The sequence below is a fragment of the Coloeus monedula genome (genome assembly GCF_965178545.1).
Source record: "Coloeus monedula genome assembly, chromosome: 3".
Lineage (NCBI taxonomy): Eukaryota > Metazoa > Chordata > Aves > Passeriformes > Corvidae > Coloeus > Coloeus monedula.
In genome coordinates this window covers 37,735,405-37,758,437 of record NC_138783.1, presented here as the reverse complement: position 1 = coordinate 37,758,437, position 23,033 = coordinate 37,735,405, and the positions used below count along the sequence as shown (strand labels likewise).

The following is a 23,033-nucleotide window of genomic DNA, read 5'->3' as shown; positions in this document are numbered from 1 at the left end:
GATGAGTAGCCTCTGACATTTAAATGCAATTTAGCTTTTTCACAGTAAAAAATGAAGCTTCCACAGTTTTATGTTCACAATAAAGCTTACTGGTTAGAAAACTGATGAATAAAAAATTGATTTCGTACCTGGGTAGAAAGCATATAAATCAGACTTTTAAGTGATACAGGCTGTTCCCAGCTTTTGAATATCCTGTAGAGATATTCTGAATTTGCAAAGAGCAAAAATGTTTAGGCCTCAGAAATTTATCTGACTTTACTGAAGAGTCACTCAGGAAAATTGCAGTGATTGTTTTCATTAATCAAAAAGGAAAAAAAAACGAAGATATGATTTTTTTTTTGTGATATTCAAGTTATTCGATAGTCATTTCTTTGGTTATCAATGAGGTGCAAACTAAAATTTTAATCAACTTAGAGGACAATATCATAGCAATTATTCATGCATATTTGAATAAAGTAATTTTTGGAGTCAGATGAGGATTCCACCCTAAAATACCTTACAAAATAGAATAAAAATTCTCAGAAAATCAATATGAAAAGGAATTAAAATAAGGTGAAGGAGATAAGCATGAATAAGGAGTCTGGTTGTTGGGGTTCTTCCCAAGGCACATTTTTTAATGACAATATCATCCCTTTTTTGTCAGACCAGGTTAAAGTAAATCACATCAATAATTGCTTTGATTTTAGTAATAAAATGTTCTACTTGAATTCTTGAGGCCTACTTCACAACTTTCTGTTACAAATCAATTTTGGACAGATAACAGGCATTAATTGGGCCATATTTAATCACACTTTCATCTAATAGGCAACACAGACAGGCCTTATTATCTCAATCTCAGTTTTTCTTTGATTTTACATGTCCTGTAAATATCTACTACCCAATTCATATTGACATGGGGTCAATTTTACAAGCTGGTTGAGAATCAATCAGCATGGGGAAAAGAATTAAGATTCCAAATTTTGAAGTAAAACTCATATTCTTGGACCAATCACCGTTTTCACTTTTCCCACAATGATTTCCAGCTTGGAAAACTCAACCTGGAAAATGGGCTCAGGTGTTCTGTCCAGTACAAAAGACATGAAACTGAAGTTCAGGTAAGTGTTCTGGTGATAAAGGATGAGCGCCACCATCCCCTTCCCTGATGGGTGCACTAGGACTCTGTGTTCACCACACACAGCACAAACCTTGCTCTTTTTCACAAGACAAGAGTGACAAGAGTAACCCTCTTCTTCACATACTTGGTTTAGTTTTCTCAGCTCTGCTGAATCTCTAAAAACCTCCACAAACACCTGAGAATAGTCTCAGCCTCCCTAGTCAAGCCATGGACAGCAGGGTACACCGATACTTGCACAACTGGAGACACACAGGGCAACTCTAGAGACAAATATTACCCTGCTGAACTGAGCTCATGTTGTCTGAGCAGCCAAATAATTACAGACACCTTCTTGGTAGAGAAGTACTTGCTCAGCAGTCCCTCAGACTTGGAAATCAATGGGAATTTTCCCATTGACTTTGGTGAGAACAGGGTGGCATCCAGAGCTCAACAACCTAATTACAGGAGTTGCATTTCTCATTAAGCTTTTGCCCAGCCCTGGGTTTCAGTTGCATGAGTACCTGGAAGCTGTGAGCCTTCAGGTAAAGGGTGGGGAAGGTGTGCACCCCTGCAGCATCACCACTGTATGCCTGATAACTCACTGGGAATAATCTTATTTAGTACCCACGCAAGTGTCAGATTTTCTGTTTGCTTTAAAGAAACAGCAATTTCACATGCAATTATTTTCTTCAGCATGATTTTTTATCCCTGTTGGTTCAATCTGTTACACACATAGCCAGTGATCCTGTGAACAGCGATGTATACGAATCGTTTTCAGAATGTGTCAAGACCATGCTGCCAACATAAATAAGTAGGTGTGTGTATGGGAACAAAGTCATTTTGGGGTAACGACACAACAAGAAAAGCCATCCCCAAGTTTTAATATCCCAAATGTGTTGGGAAAAAAAAAATCCTGTCCCAAAACCTTGATTTCCCAGAGTAACACTTGGAACGCATTAAAATGTTCAGGTTATTAATATTAATTAATCAATTAATACTATTATAATTAATTAATTGCATAGTGCCTGGAGTCCTGGAAAGGGATCTTTATGTGCTAGAATAATAATAAGATGGTATTATACTCCTGCAGTGCAGGAGGAATTTTAAAAGATCACAACTTTTAAAACATTCTTAGTACTTTGATTCTTCTGCAGAATTAGTCTTTAACGTGCATTTGGATTTTGTAGCCACAGGATGGCATTCACTGCTGTGCAAAGGGTCAGTAAAATGTAAAATGTGAATAGAGCTTAGGAAGCATACTTTCTATCTGAGGAAAGGAAATATTTAATGAAAAATGATTAATATAAATTTACTGCTTTCTACTGATGACAACCATTGATTCAAGAATGTAATGAAGAAATCTTAACATGCATACCCCTTAAGGTTCATGTTCTTACTGCATGGGCATCACAGCCCTAAACAGATAGATATCTTGCCTGACTCCAGTAAGCTGGGACACTCTTAAAAATACAGAGCAGCAATTCCAGCTCAGGATACCAGCAACTGCATAAAGCGCTTCAGTTTCACTTCCATGGTTTACGGAGTCAAAGTCACTCTTTATTGGATTTATATAGGCTCATAATTTACTGTTTATTTTCCCATTAGGGCAGTGTATGGGGTAGGTGTTGACACATAGCATACCAACGGAGGACAGCTGGACAGAACGAATGGCCAAGGTGACCGATAATTGGACTGCAAATGTCAAAGAGTGGGGTTGAAATACAGGTATATCAACCCACACATACTTTTCCCAGTTGTGAAATGAAAGTTAAGAGCAGGGGCCATCAGCTACTAGTAGTTAAAATTTAAAGAATTGGGTCTGAAGTCAGTGGCAAGCAGCACCCAATTAACGGCAGTAGAGGCGTCTAAAGCGACTGGTGAAATGACTGGATTTAGAGTGATGAGCAGGAATGTCAGATGGAGAGACAACCAAGTAAAGCTATTAACCTTTGTGAGATTGCCCCGCCAGTAATGTGGTCTGGGGGACAATAAAACACTGCATGAGACAATATGCCCAATTTGGTAGTTGCAGGACTGATATATGGGAGAAGGTGGCAAATTTCCCTGGATTCATTTTATGGGCCTCCAATTAGCCCTCACTCGGTGAAGGGAGGGAGAGGAGGAAGCAGAAAGGGTCCCTCTAATGAGTTGCTTTGTTGGTTTGTAGCAGAAAAGATTGAAAAAGTAAAGTTTTAGGAGCTGCTTTGCTTTTGAGATTGTCTCAGGAGGTGTTAAAGGGGCAGGGTACTTTGTTGGAAATAGGCGTGAGAAAGCTCCTGATTTCTGGGAGGTCTTGAACAGCACAAGTACACCCTGTCAGGACCAGTGCAGGAGGTGTGATCCCTCGGCACAGGCGAATCAGATATGCCAGCCCCATGCACTAATCCCTACGGTTAGATGCTGGGTCACTACTGTGGATGATCGCTCACCATGTGGAGCCCTGGCTGACACTACCTAGAGATGCTGCCACTGCTCCCTTTGAGAAATTCCATACTAAATATAAACAAACTTGTTCTCCAAAAGTGCATCCAGTTCGAGACATGGAGTATTAGGAGCAGATCTAATCCACAGATTACTAATATGACAAAACATCTAAAACTGATTTACAGGCTTAGTGAGGCAAAGGCAGCTTGTCAGTCAAGTGAAGCTCAAGGTGCAATTCCTGATTTGCTTTGTAAGTGTGGTGAATGGGTGCTGAATAACCTCTAGAAAATAGGGCACAAATATGTAATTTATTCAGCTACTACTTTTTAGGCATTCAAGGGCTAGTGTAGTGTACTGCACTCCAGAGAAATCAGGGGTATGTCTCAAGTTAGGAAGCCATGAGGTAGCTCTCAGCTGTAGCTTGGAGGAGAGGGAAGGGACATCAAATTAGCTCTGCAAGAACTGAACGAGGAACTGGAAACACAGCCCACAACTCTGAGTTGGGTAATTTGCTTTGTCAGGAAGCAGGATAAATGACTGCCTCATGCTGAGCACTGTGCTGCAGCAGCAAGGATTTCTTTTGGGACCTGAGCAGCTTGCTGGAAGTTGGGCATCCCATCACCACTGTGATCCATCATCAGGCACCCTCCCAGGGCTGCAGAAATAACATATCTTCTACACAATTCAGACTTCTTTTTATTAAAAAAGCCACAGCTTTCAATTGATACTTTCACACTGAGAGCCGGATATTATGAGGATTGAATGCCTGAAGAGAAGGCATTCAAAGAAAGTATTATTTTACTTTTTAAATGTCATTCCCCGTCTGAGGTGCTGCAGTGAAGACTTCACTCAGGCAGTACTTAGCGGATTGCAACAAAAATAGTGAAAGATCCTTAACTGTATATATACTTGGTAAATGCCAGTGAAAAAGACAGAACAGGCTTTAGTATTCAATTCCATCCCACAAACATATGTCCAAAGCTACACAGAGTGAGTTTGTGCAGGTCCATTTGAACAACAGGGTTTTGGTGAGGAGGATAAGGAGTAAATGCAAATTAACCTCACATGTCAGCTAATATTTTGATTCCTTCTGCTACAAATTATGGTCTATTGAGACCAAGCTAACACACATCTCTCACTGCCTTCTGTCCCTCTCAGTCAACAGAAATCATGCCATTTTGGCATACTTGGATGTATCAGATAATAAAGCATTATCTCTGCTTAGCTAAAATGTGTGGTCTAAAATAAATGATTTTGCAGAAATTTTCTAAGTGTTTTTTAAACTGTGGTCAAGTGTTGGGGTTTTAAAAAAGTGTGGCAATGTAAAACCATGTGTTTATATTCTCCCTGGTTTTTTGTTTTTCAAGAAAGTCTTTAAAATAACTGTCTGAGGGTTAAGAACACTTGTTTTAGTTCATACAACACTTTAAAAATTATCTGGACAGATAGTGGAAGGAAACAAGATTCAAAGAGAAAACCAGATATATTAGAGAATCTGGAAGAAAATATTAAGTTATTCACTGGTATCTGGATTAAAGAGAACATGCTGGGTCTCATAAAAGTTGAAGCTATAAATTGACAGACTGCTATTAGCAATATTTGTATTTTTTACTTTCCCAGGGAATGTGAGAAAAAATAACTCATTATTTTGATTCTGACATTTTTGCACTCAAGTGCTCATGTTAATCCTTGCTTTCGAATATTTAGAATATTCCTTGCCAAAGAAAGTATTATTTTTTGCCAAACCATAAAATGTACTCTAGGACTGCTATGATAACATTTTCAATGTCTCTGTATCATGAGAGATTAGCAAACAGCAATATTACATTTGAGAATGATGAGATTAATCTGTTTCTTGACAACTGAAATTTGTTAGGCTGTGAAAAGAGAATTACTGGTTTTGAGAGCAGATTTCTTTGCACTTGATGCTTCAGGGCCTTTGTACTTTTCTGTTTAAATCATATCTTCATAAAAAGAAAAATAACTGTTTGGTCTCTGATTATTATCAAGCTGAAGTCAGATAAGAAAAACATTAGGATTCTTATGTTCCGTGCTAACATATTTAGAGAGAAAAAACGTGTCAATTATGCTTAGTAAACTGATTCTCAACCCGATTAGAGGTTTTCTTATCTCTAGGTATCTAGTAAATACCTTAATTTGTGTCATGTTACAAATTATGCTGAGAACTCCAATCTTATTTGAGCACATTTCACACAATGATGCACATCTGCCATAACAAATTTTTTTGAAAATGAAAAAAAAAAAACCCAAACCCGACAATTTTTGCAAACTACCATGATTTTGCTTGACATTTTTCTATCCTGTCCAGTGTATCTTTCTTGCTCAACATGAATGTTTAAGGATTATATGGTGGAGGGACAGTGTGGAGATGTGGGAAAGATCTGAAAGATCAGAAAAAGAGGGAAAACACAGTTTATTGAAGGACATTACAGGCTGCAGGGAGAAGACTGTGAGATGCGATGAGGCTCAAAGAAAATGCTGTGTATTCACTGTATATTGGGAAAAAGCTCTCACCAAGTGCACGGACTGGTGGGGGCAGTTCTGTGGAATGCTGAGTTTTTAATGTATCACCAGTACTGGAAATTATAAACCTCTGAATAATAAGAGCACTAAGAAGGGAAACACACACACACAAACACACAAAACAAACAAACAAACAAAAAAATCAGGGCACAGAGCATTGACAAAACCCAGATGATGTTACTCTAGACTGACAGTTTGACTCAATGGATCAGACCTCCTCAAGAATAAAGATCATCTTCACTGTCATGGTAAAAAGGCAGCTGTAGGGAAAATAGTAAAATCTAAAAGAACTTGCAAAAGGAAAAGAGCTGTTCCAGTTATTCCCTTGTGGAGAGGCTGCCTGTAAGCCAAAGAGCTCACAAGTGAAGATGATCTGGGGAAGGGACAGCTTAAGCAGTGGGTGTCCTGGGAACCATCTCCAGTCAGACTCCATGGTCACTGCAACAGCCTGTGATCAAAGAGCATGCGGGAAACCAACCCAAAGGCCACTCAGGACAAAGGAACTGCTTTGTTTAGTGCTGGGATCCCTACATGATGTATTGCCAGGTGGTTGGATTTGGTGCGTGTAAATGACGGTGACAAGAGAAGCTGCTGGCAAAAAAATCCCAGAATCAACTTTTTTTAGCAATAACACGCCTGAATTTGGAACAGCTGAGTACAGATCACCCTGGGAGAGAGAACAAATGGATGCAAATCTTGTTTAAGGGCATTTTTCTAAATGATGGATTAATTAAAAGGCATGCTAGGATTTCCTATGCCCAGAAAGAATTTTAGTACAGATGCAGTGCATTCCTAACTGAGGAAGAAGATGCTCCCCTGCCTTAAACGCAACTCTCGGCTTGGTCTTAGCTTTGAAGGTAGAAAAATGAGACCTCTGGAAAACGTGTGTGTGTGCATGCATGTTTGTGTGCTCAAACACTACAGACATGAATTAACAGTCTGGCAGCTGATGGGTATTACACATGGTACAAACACCATGATATAGCACCAAAGCAGACATGCTTCACATAACACAAAGGCTCTGTATATCTAAAATAGATTCAAATCATGTGAAAGATTTCCTGTGGCTTCTGCAGAAGATTAAAACATTGGTACATTCATAAAAAAATGTGAAGATTTAGCAAAGCAGTGCACCCTGCACAATGACTCTTTGTTTCACCAAGCACGGAGCCTGGCAAAAGAGACACCCTGAAAGAGTATATCCAACCAATTTGGGCCTGGTAGGTGGGCTTCAGCTCATAAAAAAGGGAGCTACAGATCTTAAGAAACATACAATGAAGAAAAAACCTGTTAGCCCTGAGCTAATCTGTGAACTAATCCCTCAGTGAGAAAGCAACATTAGACCAAACTTCTAAATCCTGACTGAAAAGAAAAGCTCGATATAGATTAACCACAGAACTTGCCTGCACAAGCTTAGCATGAGGAATGATTTATAAAACAAGAAGGAAGACCACTAATACATCCCTCTCTGTTTTCAACAGCATTTAACACATGGATGAAGACCAAATTTTCGAAGCATCCAATAATATTTGATGTTTTAATAATACTTTTCCACCCATTTGCATTGAACTAATGCTCTGCCATCTCATAGTTCTGCAAACAGAAGAGAGAGGAATATTTTGAGTACATTTTAAATTGCTTTTCTCTCATGTATTCACCCACCCATTTCCAACACACCTGGGGAAATGCAGCCATGGGCACCAATGTCGAATTCTTTTATCCTTGGATTATTAGGGATAAATTTAGGAAAATCATTGCTACTGAAGCCAGACTAAGCACACCACTCAGGATAAGCAAAGGAACTGAGCTAGCCCCCAGCATAACACTTTCCCCTCTCCACAAAGACATCATGTATGTCTTAATATAATGATAGTTAATCCTAAGGTAACTTTCTTGCACTACTCCATGATGCTGAGTCCAGTGAGATTTTAATTAGGGCCAGAGGGTCAAGGAAGTGCTGATACACTCTAGGTTCCCAGCAGATACTCAGAACCTTGCAGGGTGGCTGACAGCAGGCTGGATTTCCTTCCTGGCACAATTGCCTCTTGTCTGTTATGCCTTTAAATCATTTGGAAAATGCCTGATAAGACAACACACAAAATCTATATGCTGAATATCTCCTTCCATGCTTCCATGCTATGAGATGCTTAGAGCCAAGACCTGCTGCTAGAATGCTGTGGGTCAACAAGGAAAATTCTAAAAGAGGTATTTGATGCCCAGCATGAAAAAGCCAACAGAGCTGTGCTTTGCGGATATTGATTTCTACATTTCATGATCCAACAGTTCAGGTCAGTGATTCATGAAATCTGTAAAACAAGCTCCCTCCCTCTGCAAATGTCAGATATATGCAAATCATGCCTTGACTAAGGCAAAGCTCTAGGCAATCAGAAATGTGATTTTTCTAATAAGACACAACCACCATGGTAGACAGCAGTGTGTGAACCAAAGCCCTAGCCCTGGATGACTCTGATCTTGCCACGCTCTTCAAAACATGAACCTGAAGGACCATCTGCAAAATCATCTGTATTTTTATACTGGGACAGATTTTCATCTAAATAGGTAATCGGTTTTTTATCCTGCATCATAATACCAATTGTTCCCTGCCCATTTCTAGCAGACTCACTGTCCAGTGAAACATGATTTTGTAAAAAATATATTTGGGGCAGTATTCCACTGTACGTGGTGAATCTCTCATCATATATCGATGAACTGGTAAAATCAAATCTTTTCCATGACCTGAGGAGGGAATAAATAATATATGAGCTGTGCTTTCTTATTTTAATACGAAGTAAGTTAACACAAGCTTACATTACATCTATAGAAGGTCTGTAAGCTATCTGGCTCATTCCTGTAATCATCAAGCATTCATAACAGAACCCACAGTTTTGCATACTGAGTTATGAAGATATTTTACTTAGGCAGCTCATTAAAGACAGAAAAGAGGACTGCTTTTCTTCATTACTACTGGTATTCCAAATCAATACAACAGATTAACCAAACAAGTGTGAGATTTTTAATGCTGGACTGAAATCCTGCCATGTAAGAACTTCCAAACAGTATCAGATTAGCTGGATGGCTTAAACACTCTCCAAGAGAAGCCAGAAACAGATACTATGATATAAATGATGCATTAATTTAACTGTCAGTACCGTATTTGTCCTTGACATCATCCTGTTGTTAGCATGTGCAAAACATTTTTAAGACAATCAGACTAATATTGAGAAAGTTAAAAGAATGAGATTAATATTATCTAAAAAAAAAAAAGAGTGAAATCAGCCATTAGCATAAGGCAAAAAAGTAAACAAACAGCCTCAGGGTTGACTTAAAAGTTTACAAATTTTATGGAAATGTCACAGACATTCTTTGCACATCCAGTCTCTGGAGGCTACTGGTATTACATTGAATACCTGAAATGAACTGAGGGTCACTGCCAGTATTTGATATACTCAGACCCATTCTTGCCCTTCTCCTTTGGTATATATACAGTGCCATCAGAATTGTGGGCACATTTTCCAATGGCTACCTGAATTTAACATGGAATACCAAGGACTTTAAACACATAATTCTTTTTTTTTTTCTCCAATCCAACCTTAATTTGCCCCATTATTAAAATTTATAAATAGATGATTTTTTAAAAAATTTAATAACAAAACAGAATTAAGATTCCGCACGCATGAAGAAAAGTGTTATTAAATTCAGTTTTCTCAATGCTTAGGCTCTGTCACTTGTGTTACTTTTCAAGATGTTATCCAAAATAATGGAAAATTTGGGAGCTATTGAAATTTGCAATAATAAAAGAGAGTAATCTGTAAAAACATGATACCTTAATTATTTTGCTGTTTAAAATTTCTGTTCATATCTCTTGCACAGAGACCACTTCCTTTACAACAGAATTAGTAATATTTTCAGTGATGCACTTGAAAATTCTTCATCTTATCAGATCACATGAATTAGAGACAACAGTCTACATGAGGAGACCACTTATCACTGCAGAGAGATGAATCCCACCAGGACTTTTCCCATATTTTGCTGTGTAAGACTTTCTGCCCAAATACACATGAGAAGCAGTGTGCAATGTCATATGGAAACCTGCCTCTGAAAGATAGTTTTAACCTCCAGTCACCTCCTGTCTTTGGAAAGTTGTTGGCTGATTCTGAAAACAGCAGCCGAAGAACACAGGGTGCAGGATGGAAACCTGCATCATGAGGTGAGCGAGCTCAGCTTGGGCTTCCTAAGCGCAGACCTCACGTCTCTGCTAGATCTGCCACCACACTGGCCAGGTGGATTTCCCCTCTGCTGATAGCCCCCTGGAGAGGTAATATGAGATGAACACATTTTTGATTTTCTTTAGAACTCTTTGTTTTCTTCCCTTTCTTTCCTCCCCACCCTCCTTCTCTCCTTTTCCCCTTTCTTTCATTTTTTCCTTTTCTTTTTTCTGCTTAACTTTGAAGCTGACATTAAAGTTCAGTGTGTCACCATTTGAAGATGACATTGATACATCTTTCATTGTCTTTTTAGAAAGCTGCCTCCATAAACCAACTGTTCAACTAGAAATACTTCCAAGTGTTTTAGAAATAATTAAAATAGTTCTCTCAATTCGAGCAAGCACAACCAGTAATACTTTTCAAACTCAAGATGGAAAAGAAGAGGCTGTTTACCTATTTTTTAAACTGCCCTTGCATTTTCTTATAGGCTTCAGTGTTAAAAAAGGGAAAGGCATGTGCCTTTGGAGCCATTTAAACCTCAGACAAAATGTTCAATCAGACACACTGCCTCATTTTTACACCATCACCAGCATGTCACTGAGAAAAAATGCAGCTTTCTCTGCCAAATGTGGGCAATGCTAAAGAACCATGAAACAAATGCTTACACAGACTTGTAATCCAGGATTTAAGCAATCAGTGTGCTGTAGAGCACTATTCAGCTACACAAACCCAATGAACTTCAGCTTTAGTACTTCTCTTGTAAAAATATACATGAGCATATTGCCACACAGCTGCCTATATTCTTCAGAAAATGTTGCAGTTTCTCACAAAGGACCACGGACTTCAGGCATCGCCACTAGCAAAGGCTACAGCCCAACTGAGAAGGCTCAACAGCAAAATGAAGTTAAATTTGTTAAGTTCTTGTGTGGGAGATGCTGGAGAACACGGGCTGGTCCAATGCTGAACCACCACTGTGGTGTTTGTGGGAAGAAGTGAGAGGTAGTGCTATTTTTAAATGCCACTTTGAGAGTTTTTAAACTCCTTCTCCGCTGCAAACCGTGGCCATAAACTTTCCGGCAGCAACTTCCCCTGTGATATTCTGGACCAAATTCCAAGTGGAATAAAATTATAATCCCTCTATCAACATTCCCCTCACATTTACAACTCCCATTAAATGAGTGGAAATTTGAATTCTTTTTAGAAGGCTCCAATTACAGCAGATTATCATGTTTCCCTCTAATTACTGAATATAAATACATACCATGTAACACAGTTTATTGTACCCTTAGTGTACTTACAGTAAATAGAAACCAATATGCTTTATTCAGCCCATGTATTTTGATACTCACATCAGATTTAGAAATTTGTCTTCATTACAACCCCTTGCACTGTTACTGCCATCCTTCTCAGTGCTGTGCCTATTGCTGTGCTTGAGCTGTGCAGCAGGAAGATTGATGAAGCTTGTGTATACTGATTTGTGACAAAAGCAGGGCACTTGAGAGGCACTGTTACCATTCTGATAGCACTAAGTTCGCTAAAAATTAGCTGCACTAAGCCAATACTCTGCTACCGCTTCTCCTCCTCTTCAATTAGGGTACATGACTTGGACCTTTAAAGGCTAAGGCTGCTGTAACATTATTTTTAAACCTATTGCCTTCCGTTTGTCACTTCTGAAGAGATTTAAAGTTCTGACCATGCTTATTAAAAGCTACTTTTATTCTTTAGAGACACTTTGAATAGACAAGTTTTTCACCATGACAAATGTTAAAAGATATTTTCTGAATGAATCTACAGTGGCAAATTTAAATAGCTATTTTAGTGTTTTGAAGGAACAGATACTATGGATACAATTTTCAAAATTGGCTAAATGTCTGAAGAGCCCACACCACATGTGCTCATCAGGGAGAGACTAAACAGCCTCAGCACTTTAAAAGCACCCACTTATATTCCATTATCAAGAGGATGGAGAGGTCATCTCTTGCTACAGACAATTCATCCCTTCAATCATGAAGTTTTAAAGACTTGCTAGAATTGCACACTGAAGCCTGTAACTCTTCTGGCCCATTCTTTTGCTAAACACAGGTCTTGACACAGCAATTCCCAACAAGTTGAACTGCTCAGTGGTGGGTGCATTTTGCAGATGCTTTCTGTGCTGGAAGCATAAGTAATAAAGCCTCTGCAACAGAGTGTTTAGAAACTGTTCAGGGTAAGAAAAACGTGCTCAGATCCACTTTCTGGGCTAAATGTGCAACTCAATGAACTGTAGCCTGGATTCAACAATCCTCCCCCATGATGTTGCACATATACACTGGAAAGCAGACCAGGAACTATTCATGTTCTGGACATCTCAGAATCAGCTGACAACACAAAAGGTTGCAGATCCTGCATGAAATGGTTTAATTTTTATGCTTGTTATTGGACCTCCACCACTCCCGCAGCTGTTTGCATAAAATCACATAGCAAAATCACCAGAGTTTGTAAAACTGTCTACCAGCATTAGGAGGCATCTACAAAAACTGTGGGCAGAAAAAACCAGCCAGACTGGTTTTGTGTTTTTTTTTCCATAGCTCAAACTCCACTGACATTATCCACTTCTAGCTTCTTCTTTTTAGTAAATTAGTGTAATACAAGAAAAGAAAGTGAAGTGTTTACATGTGTCTACATTTACATAAAAATTATTAGAAGACAACACATATCCAGAAGATGGAGGAAGTAAAAGAAGGAAAGAAGAGGATAATGTATTCAATTATTGAAAGAAAATAAAGCCAAATCATCTGAGACTTGCACCTCATTGGAAAGACATCATTATTCTTGTTCACTTGCAAAGCAAGCAGGTAGCTCTCAGGATTACCTTTCCTCTTTCAGATTGTTATTTAAATACTTCATCCCAACTACAAAATCTTTGAGAACGTCTGTGAAATGGAACAACTGCTTTTGTCTTGCTTCCTGTAAGAAAGTAATGTCATCAAGTGGTCATTTTCCTCCTATTTCAGGCAGATCTATTCCATTAATAAGAATCCACTAAAGCAAGAGACCACCCTGTACAAAATTCAGTGACGTCCAATTTAAACCACAGCAGCAAAATTCTACCTGATAACAAGCACAGAATACAAGTTGCAGCTTTGCAAGGCATTATAAATGTCTCAGAAAAGAATTAGGCCCTCAACTTGAGAGCTTAAAAAAATAAGCATCGACAATGCCACAACCAATGAAAAACCTGGGAGAAGCAATTATTTTTTTTCCCCTCCTTCCAAAATTCCAAAACAAACAAACAAAAAATGAAACAAACAATACCCAAACAAGATCACCAAAGCAAACAGAAAATCTCAATGATTATAAATGGGAGTCAATTTCTGACTTCTTCATGCATCTTTTGGCTCAGGTTCTAGACATGTTTCTGCACTCCTTCTGGAACATACTCTTTAGTAAGTGGAAGTCCTGTGACAGCAGCCTGAGGTACCATTAAAAAAATCCATGTGGACACAGGTCCATACATCTAAAGGAGAAAGGAAGAAGAAATGCACATCTGACCTGGGCCTCAGTACTTACTTTGCAACAGAATTCTTGTGCAACTTACAAGGAGAGTCACTTAGATTCACCTTTCCTAAGCATGGCAGCCTTAAAAATACACATCCTGTCATCGCTGGTAATTCATGTTTCCTCTGGCACGGACAGGGGCAGGCAGCTCGGGAAGAGCAACTCTAAGCCATCACAGGCGACGTTCTGGAGATAAGCACTGGCACTACACACAACTACAGTGACTAACATCTGCTATCTTATTTCACTTCATTTTCCCAACAGCTTCGGTGAAAGAGGTGGAAATGATGTTAATAACGAAATTTGCTAAGTAAATACTGGCAGGAACTTATAGGGTATAGTGTTTCCATCAAAGACAGTCTTATTAAGAACAATTAAAAAATTGTATCTAGGAAAGGTCTGTCAGTGCCTCACACACACACTGGGCCAAGGGGGGCAAGGGTTGCTAGGTCAAGTACTAATCAGAGCTTTTCAAAGAGAGCCAAGTTTGCGCTCCTTTACACCAGACAGGCTCCTGGAAGAAGGGTATGAAATGAAGCCGGAAGGGAAACACTGTATTACTGGGAAACCACGGCTCTCTAGGCAATTAAGGCCTCCCCAGGGGGTTAATTACACAGAGACAGACAGGCATTTTAGAAAACTTTCTCAGTTTGCCACAAGAACAAGCACAGCTTGACCAGCCGGGCTCTGGATCGCAGCCTGCGCACGGATGTGCAGCAGGAACGCACCTCCCAGGAGGCAGCGATGGGCAGTGTTTCAGCAGCAGCTCAAAGGGGCAATTTGACCACCAGGCTGTGTCTCCACCAGAGTCCAACTCCCCTTCCCACTCACTGTTCCCAGGTGGGCTTCACAATGTGGTCTTCTCCGCACTTCTACAGGACACCTTGCTTCCGTGTTTCTCTTCTCCGTAGCCTGCCCTCCACTTCACTCCCCATTCACAACCCTTCAAGCAGTGTATCACACAAATTTCCCTCTACTGCATCTTCAGCCCTCAAAATCTTGCAGATTGTTATTTTTTCAAGCAAGATACAATTCAGGGGAAAGAATATATTAACTCGTATTGATGACCAAAGCTGAATTCTATAAGTAACTAATTTTTTTCTTTTTGCTATTAATAGTAGCACTCCCCCATCCTTTGGAAAATGTGTATTTGGCATGTTTCACTGAGATCTCTGAGGCAAACAGATAAATCACAGAATTACAGAATCACAGAATGGTTGATGTTGGAAGGGAACTGTGGAGCTCATCTAGTCCAACCCCTGCTAAAGCATGTTCATCTAGAGCTGGCTGTGTAGGATCACATCCAGGCAGGTTTTGAGTATCTCCAGAGAGACTCCACAACCTCTCTGTGCAACCTGTTCTAGTGGTTTGTCACCCTCAGAGAAAATAAGTTTTTCCTCATATTCAGATGGAACTTCCTGTGTTTTCATTTTGTGCTAACTTGTTGTTCACCAGGATTACCTGGTCCTTCTCTGCAGAGCAAAGGAGACTTAAAGACCCCAAATTCTCATCAATAGACATACTTCAAAATCAATGTCCATTTCATTCCATTTGTGATCTTCACTGACAGTATAAACTGGAAAGCTTGAAGTTACTAGAACACATGATTACTTTATGAACTTTACAACTCAATAAATCCTAAAAAGGGAAAAATCCTTGTATTTCCCTCCATTTATTTATGACATGGAATGTATAAGAATCTACAGTGAATTATCAAGAAAAAACCCCAATTCAAACTTGCACAGTAATAATCAACCCCTCTCTCCTGTGTTCTGCACTAATCAAAATAATTTGGGATTTCTAGCAAATAAAAAACCTAATGAAAATATATGCAAATATATGCAAATATATATTGTACTACATTTTGCTGTCAGACAGTGATTGCATTAGGAATTACTGTGTCCAGATGTTTTTAGCTTGTATGGATTTGGAGAGAATTTCCTAAAATACATAGTAGGGATGATTGATTATGTGGAACAATATGATTCTTTTTACTTGTACCAATGGGAATCAAGAATTCCTTACTCCACAAACAGACAAAAGAACAGAGACAAGAAACTTTTACCCAAAGGAAAAAAAAAAAACACAGCATGGTGTACAGCAATGTTAAAGAAAACACGTGGCAAAGCCAGTAGTTTACAAGTGTATCACTCCATATCCGACACACGTGAGCTACTTGTAAAGCGAAACATTCATCACAAGGGCCAAGGGAATGGTTTAGATACTCTTGTGTAAAAGGCAATTTTTAACTTGAAAATTGTTGTTAATAGTCCCAACTAGCGAAAGCTAAAAAAAATCATTGATTCTGATAATGCAGTGAACGTGAAAAGGTCAAAGTTTGCTTTCATCCAAATTATCAGTTTGCATATTAGATCCAAGATGCAAAACTTTAAACCTGTTTAACCTGAGAGACTAAAAATCCTGGCAGGGTTGGGGTCATTCCGCCTGCTCTTTAAAAAAACATTTTGCTCTGGATATTCTAACTTTCTGTCACGAACAAAATTTAAGAGCTACAATAAAAGACTTAACTGAAGTAGATTAGAGGTGGAAAAAACCTGTTCAATTTTTGTTCAGCTTTTTCCTGCTCTTGAGAATTAAAAAATGTTTTATTTCTTCTGTACAAACAGGCAATTCCCAGCTTTGTGTGAGACTTATAAATTAAGGGAAGGGAGAATACCACTCTCCTGGAACAGGAAGAAGTGATTTTAAACTACAAAAATCAGCTAACCTGTTAACATATATTTCCACTTAAACATACCTCTAAAAAATGTTCTGCTTGCTGCTCCCGATCCAATTTTCTTGACGTTGTGGTAATCAGACCTGTGAAAAAAGGATGATATTTGATTGTGAATACCCATTGAAAAATATGTATCTTTATCAACCTGAATACAAATGAATTTTTAAAACACTCAAAGGGAAAAAATCTATTTGAAGCTATATCAGACACAGATTTCTTGACATCTGTCAAGCATTTTATTTCTCAGTCCAACCATTATCACTTTCTGACCAGCAATGAATCTTTAAAGAAAAATGCTGTGAGAAAAGTAACTGAGAAACAGTTAACTGTGTGTCTACAGTTAACATGCTACATTTATTACAGTGAATGAAAAAAATTCACTGAAGAATCGCTATTTGTCTTATGATTAAGAGTTTCAATGAATCATTTGCATTTGACTGAAATTCTTCTATAAAAAACCTCATTAAAGATTTCAGAGTTCTCAAACAATTAATGGGATAGGATGCTGATTATTTCCACGCCAAGAATACTTGACAAAGAAGGTTATTTCTATAATAACTACTTGTATACATAATGATTTCCAAATGTAATCATTCTAATGCATTAAAGGTTTTGTACTACAATTTCATCAATTTGTTCCATGCTCAAATTGAGTCTTTAAAATAATGTACTCTTTTGCATGAGGATGATCAAGATATCTTTCATTTTAAGCAATGTACTTTCATGAATGATTAAACTCCTGTGAGATTTATACCAAGGAAAAGAAAAGGAAACACTTCCAAAGTTCCCTCAAGAAAAATGATGCATATCTTCTAGGAACATAGCTTAGTTTTTTATTTTGTTCTTACTAGAGATTTAAAGGGCAGATTTGGAGTTTCCCTCATACAAAACATTTCTTTGGATAGGAAAATGCATCATGTGCTTGTTTTTTGACAGACCAACTTTTCCTAGAGATAAAGCTGATTTTGGAGACGATGTCCATGGGCCAAGTTGTTCTCAAGAATTTGTCATCTTTAAGATTACCAAGGGAAACAAGAAAATAAATTCTCCCTGGATGAACTACTCTACATATTGAATTTATCAGACTAGCCAAGCATCTAAACAAAAATCCACGATGACCCTGAATTCTTAAAAAAACCTATCAGCAACATCTTACATCTACGTAAGACTTCTAGTCCCAGAAGGCTTCTACAGCTACAGCTCCTCATATGCTATCACCTTCTCCTTGGAGGAATCTCTTCACCTATTTTGGTGAAAAGGGGAGAAATATTACTTGAAGTAATGTGATGAAATGAACAAAGGGAAGTGGACTCTGCTTCCAGGATTCCAGACTCGTTACAAGATGTATCAGACCACAGAAGTGACACCCAAGGGGAGGTCACAGAAATTAGAGTGCATCATTACAATTACATGGAATAACCTGGTGCTGGGAAAAAGCTGAAAAAACAAAACTGGTATTGCCTGCATCAAGCAGTTGTAAGTATTCAAAACTGTTACACCATATGGGAGACATCTATCTACTCACTGCATGAGTTTAAACAGAAATGACAGCACAGATGATAAACTGGTGTCATTCACACAAGATCTCCCCATGTCTAAAAAGAACAAAAAGATACAGGCAAGAAATTCCTAATTATGAAAGAAGTTCAGCCCCAATAAATTGATAAAGTGAAGATTTCAAATTTGAAATATCCCCATTCATCACATGCATAGTCACTATGGATATTTATCAAGCACAACCTAATCACAGTAAGGAATATCCTAAGTTTTATAGAATCTTCCACTTCATTGCTAATTTGCCATTGTGAACTCTACCTACTGTCCTCTCAAACAAGAGATCTCTAGCTGTAAATTATAGAAAGTCTCTGTCCTCATCAACTTCTTCAGGCAGAGAAATTCACATTCTTTTTTAAGACCAAGAGCTAACATTTGCAACTGAGTACCATGAACTCTTAGAATGAATAGTACTTGTCTTTCACCGGTAAAACTAAAACTACTACTGCTGCTCGTTCTCACAAAACTACTGTTACCACAAAGGAGGCTTTTTGTTTCCCTTTGTTTAATGTAGAGCCTTTTTGACTGCACTAATTGTCAGAGTGCCTTCAGACCTGAATTTTCTTCTAAAAGAGGTATATGAATACATAGCAAGTCTCTACAACAGAACTGCCTGTATTTTAAATGTAGCAGATCTCAGAAGATTTATCACTCAGATTCCACAGCCAATCCTAAGGGCAGGGAGCAGACCATCACCATCAGTTCTGCAGACCTGATCGTGAAGTATGTTGATTGTGAACCATCACAACTGCTTGTTTTTGCTTTAAGACAGCTCTACATGCAACGCCCATTCTGGGCAGTTTCATCAGGCTGTTCAATTAATGTGTAGGAATAACTGTTCCTATGTGTGTGCAGTTATGAGGCCTTTAGTTTCCTCTCCTGTTCTCTGTTCTCACACATTCCTGAAGTCAGGGACAGATCATGCTGTCCAACACTACAGCTCAAAATATGACTACACATAAAAACAGGTCTTAATTACATGGTATTAATATTTATTTAATTATTTTAATGTATTGCCATGGATATGAATCTGGTTCTTCCACATTACAAAACCGTATTTCAAGAAATTATGAAGAGTAGTCATCAAAACTGAAAAAATAAGTATGACGGTTATGTCGAACACTACCAACAGCTTTACCAGCCCAGTCTCAAAGAAATTAATTTCCTGAGTTTTATGAAAACCCTACTGTGTTTCTCCCTCCTGTATTCACTACTCCATGCCACAGATACATAATAATAGCAATATTTAGCAGAATGCAGAACTTCAGTTTCAAGACATTGGGGCAACCGAGAGAAACTTGACTTTGTACAAGAGACCATATCTCAGTTTTAGTTCTTATCTAACTGTATTGAATTGTCACACTCTGCTATGGTGTAAAGGCATTATCTACAGAAAGCAACTCACAGAGAAAAATAAACCCAAGGAAATTATGTTAGGCTGCACTCCTAGTTATGATAGAAAGTCACAAGGGGACAATGATAGGAAATGACCCTTCCCTTTTTTCCTATCTTCAGTATGTGCTGCAGCCCTTACAGACACAGCCATATGGACAACTCTCCAAAGCCAGCTTGGAAATACAGCATGCATTTATCCAAAAAAAGTCAAACCCACTAACAAGTTGCAGAAGTTCTTGCACACCTCTCAAATGGTTTCTCTCAAATTTCCAGGGAAACATCATGGTCTTGCTAAGGGCAGTAGATATTTATAACTGTGATCTTTAAGAACATCCACAAAAGTGAAGAGGAATACTGTATTCAATATAGAAGTTATTTACAGTAAAACCATCCAATAACAAACGAAGTTATGTCACTCTCCTCACAGAATGTCATACTTTGCTTTGACTTTGTGAGTTAAAACATCTCGCTCTTCATCCTGGCACATGCAGTCCTCAGACCATATAAACAAGTTGTTTTGTTAAACTCTAAAACATTGCTTGACCCAGTATTTCAGCTTGGAGATAATTTGCTATATAAAACCTTGGAGGTCTTACACACCATGCTTTTCTATGATACCTGTCACTTTTGCTGTTGGAGTATTTTTCCCATCTTAACAAATAAACAATTATTGTTCTACTCCTGTTACAGAGTTTGGAAATGCTGGAAGGTGAACAAGTTCACTCTACACAACATGTCCCATAATACTGCAGGACATAGTCACAAGTCCCAGCTGACACCGACTTGGCAACACCCCTCCAAAACCTCACTATACACTGGATAAGATCATCACTGTCTCCCAAATCATTCCTCTGTAAAAGGAAATTCAGCATGTAGATGGAGAAGAAATGGCAATGTTTTTCATCTCATCACTTTATAATGTGGATGGAACAACCAGAGATGTACGGTGGGCAACAAGGCAGATCTGCCTTAGTGCTCAGATGCAGTCTTAGTGACACAGAAGAAAGAACAGGACCAACACAAAAATCCTGACAATTTAGTCAATACATCAGCCTATACAATCTTCAGCCAATGCATCACCTTGCAAACAAATCACCAGTTAAAAGGGGTCAGATGTGTGATTGAGACATTTGAGCAACACTTAGCACTGATGCTTAGGATAATGCTTTTAGCACATTGCAATGTGCTGAAGAAAGGAGAAGGCCATCAGAAACAAATCAAAACCCACCTGAGTTACCTTGCACTTGCAATTAGTGAAGCCTGAAGTTACTGGAGTGCAAATGAAGAAATGTAACTTAATAGCAAACAGTGATAGGTCTAATGTCATAGGGGTAATGCCAGGCATGTGTGTGGATGAATACACGTGTGTGTCTGGATCACTGAACATGACATAAAATCAGGAATAGTTACAAATTCAACAGCATGACTAATGCTTTATAATTTTTTAGATTGTTTTTTGTAGAATTTGATGATGATCAAAGTGAAGGATTTAATCCATGCTCTGCCTTCAGTTAGCTCTCGTTTCACAGAAGGGTGCTCACAGAAATAAAACCTCTGCCTGCCTGTGTGTGCTGAAGTAGACAGACAGTGCTATACAAATACATATATACTGCATGTACAGTCAAATATTAGATTATGGATATGCATGTGTGTGACATTTTGCATCTACCCCATAAACTGAATATTAAAAGTTATCCTAAAACGCACATATTTACAGAGGTATATTTAGCTCTAAGGTTTACTGATATTCATTCTTTCCATATATATGCGTTATTTGAAGTGGTTTTGTTGGAAACAAATTAATTCATTAATTCAAATTTCTTCTGTGGACTTGGCCACAGAAGAAAAATTCATAAGGGGCTGTTAAGTGCAAAGGCTATGGCAGAGGAAATCTTGAAGCACTGGAGAGCTTGAACAGTATTACACAAAGGGAAAAACTGCTCTGGGTTTGCTTCTTCTGATGCTTATTCTCTACACATCCAGAACAGCCCACGGCTGTAGGTGCGATAGTAACTAAACTGACCCTTGACTTAGAAGAAATTCACATATTTTCAGTACTACAGCACTTAGGGACCAAAAATTAGGTTTCCACAGGCTATTTTTGGACACAGATTGAATTTCCCTAATATGGCTGTGAAGCCAAGTAGAGTTCAATAGCCTTCTCCTTATGAAATGAAATTATTTTCATTCAACCTGTGGACGGATAACCTTACCTGAGCTGTTTCCTGAAGTACTGCATAAAAGATAACAGAATCTGGTATGGAGAGACTGCATATTTTACTGCTATCTCTGGAAGTGCTGCAAATTTTATAGTATAAAGAATTTTTTTTTTTTTAAAGTAATTCTGAAGTACTCCTTTATTGATTTCTCATTCTCAAACTTTGTTTAGGTGAAATATGAAAAAAGTGTAAGACAGGTAACAAGCAGGCTAAAGTAAAAGAAGCCAAATAAATTTTTTTTTTGTTTTAAGCTGAAGGCTGAGTGTCCTCATAGAGATATGAAGCTGAGACAGAAAGCAACGTCATCCCCTTCCCTGGCAAAAGATTAATAGGATACAATCTACTACACGTTTTACTGTCCATTATTAATTTTTTTCCCCTGCTCTGCATATCCATAAAAAACATTTTATTAAGAAAATGCAAGTGGGGGATGGATGGGTTGGAAGCCTAACAAGGGACTTCAGGTTATTATGCAGGGTTTAAACACAACCTCAGAACGTGCTGCCTGGCTCCAAGTCATAGCAGTACATGCTTTACACCATTCCCACTCGCAGTGCAGTCGGGATCTTTGCCTGGGACTCCCAGGCAGCACAGGGCCACACCTGTCCCATGCACACACACACAGAGACGGTCTGGATGGATTAGCCGAAAGGAAATCTTCCTCATCTGAAAGATTTCCAGACCCTAGGTGATGAGGGAAACCTTCTCCTCATTCAGATATTGATCCTCATCTTCAAAGAGAACAATTTTGAAATGAAAAGAAGAATATGAAATTAGACACCTTTCTCCACTGAGTTCTTGTGCCCTGTGAGATGCTCTGAGCATCCTGCAGCACTGCTCCTATCCTGTTACAGTCCAAAGTGGATGTGCTTCCCAGTCTGCCTTTTTCAAATACTGTAAGGAACAGGAATACAGAAAGAAAACCTCCAGAATATATCAAAGGAAACATTCTGTAGAGTTAACCTTGAAAGTTCTGCTTGGAAAAATAATGCCTTGGGATTGCTTGCTGGAAGTAAAGGCCTTTTAACCCAACCAGTTAAACAGACAAAAGGAATAAGTAAAACAAACACTGTTTTTCCAAAAATGTTCCATAAATTCAGTGACTGGTTATACACACTGCTCATTCACCAAAGCCCCAGGGCTGAATTGGGAGAAATTCATATGGGAGTTTTCGGGTTTACTAGAAATCGAAAATATTTATTAACATTACACACAAAGGTATGAACACAGCCTCTCCACGCATCTATGAACACAGAAGAGAGTACGCAGCTGCTGAGAAATACAGCCATCAGCTGTCAAATGTCCCACTATTCTTTGAAAGTAAA

The 23,033-nt window shown here is 38.5% G+C and overlaps 1 protein-coding gene across 4 annotated transcripts in view; it reads right to left on the bottom strand.

The window, feature by feature from the left end:
- The window catches only part of FAT3 (FAT atypical cadherin 3), a gene marked incomplete at both ends in the record, with an annotated part of 308,065 nt that overhangs the window by 114,209 nt on the left and 170,823 nt on the right, over positions 1–23,033 (bottom strand). For all 4 annotated transcript variants that reach the window (XM_082279046.1, XM_082279048.1, XM_082279047.1 and 1 more), the window contains one exon: positions 16,562–16,623. In XM_082279046.1, coding sequence (XP_082135172.1) covers positions 16,562–16,623 — 62 coding nt within the window. The remainder of the gene's footprint in view (positions 1–16,561; positions 16,624–23,033) is intronic.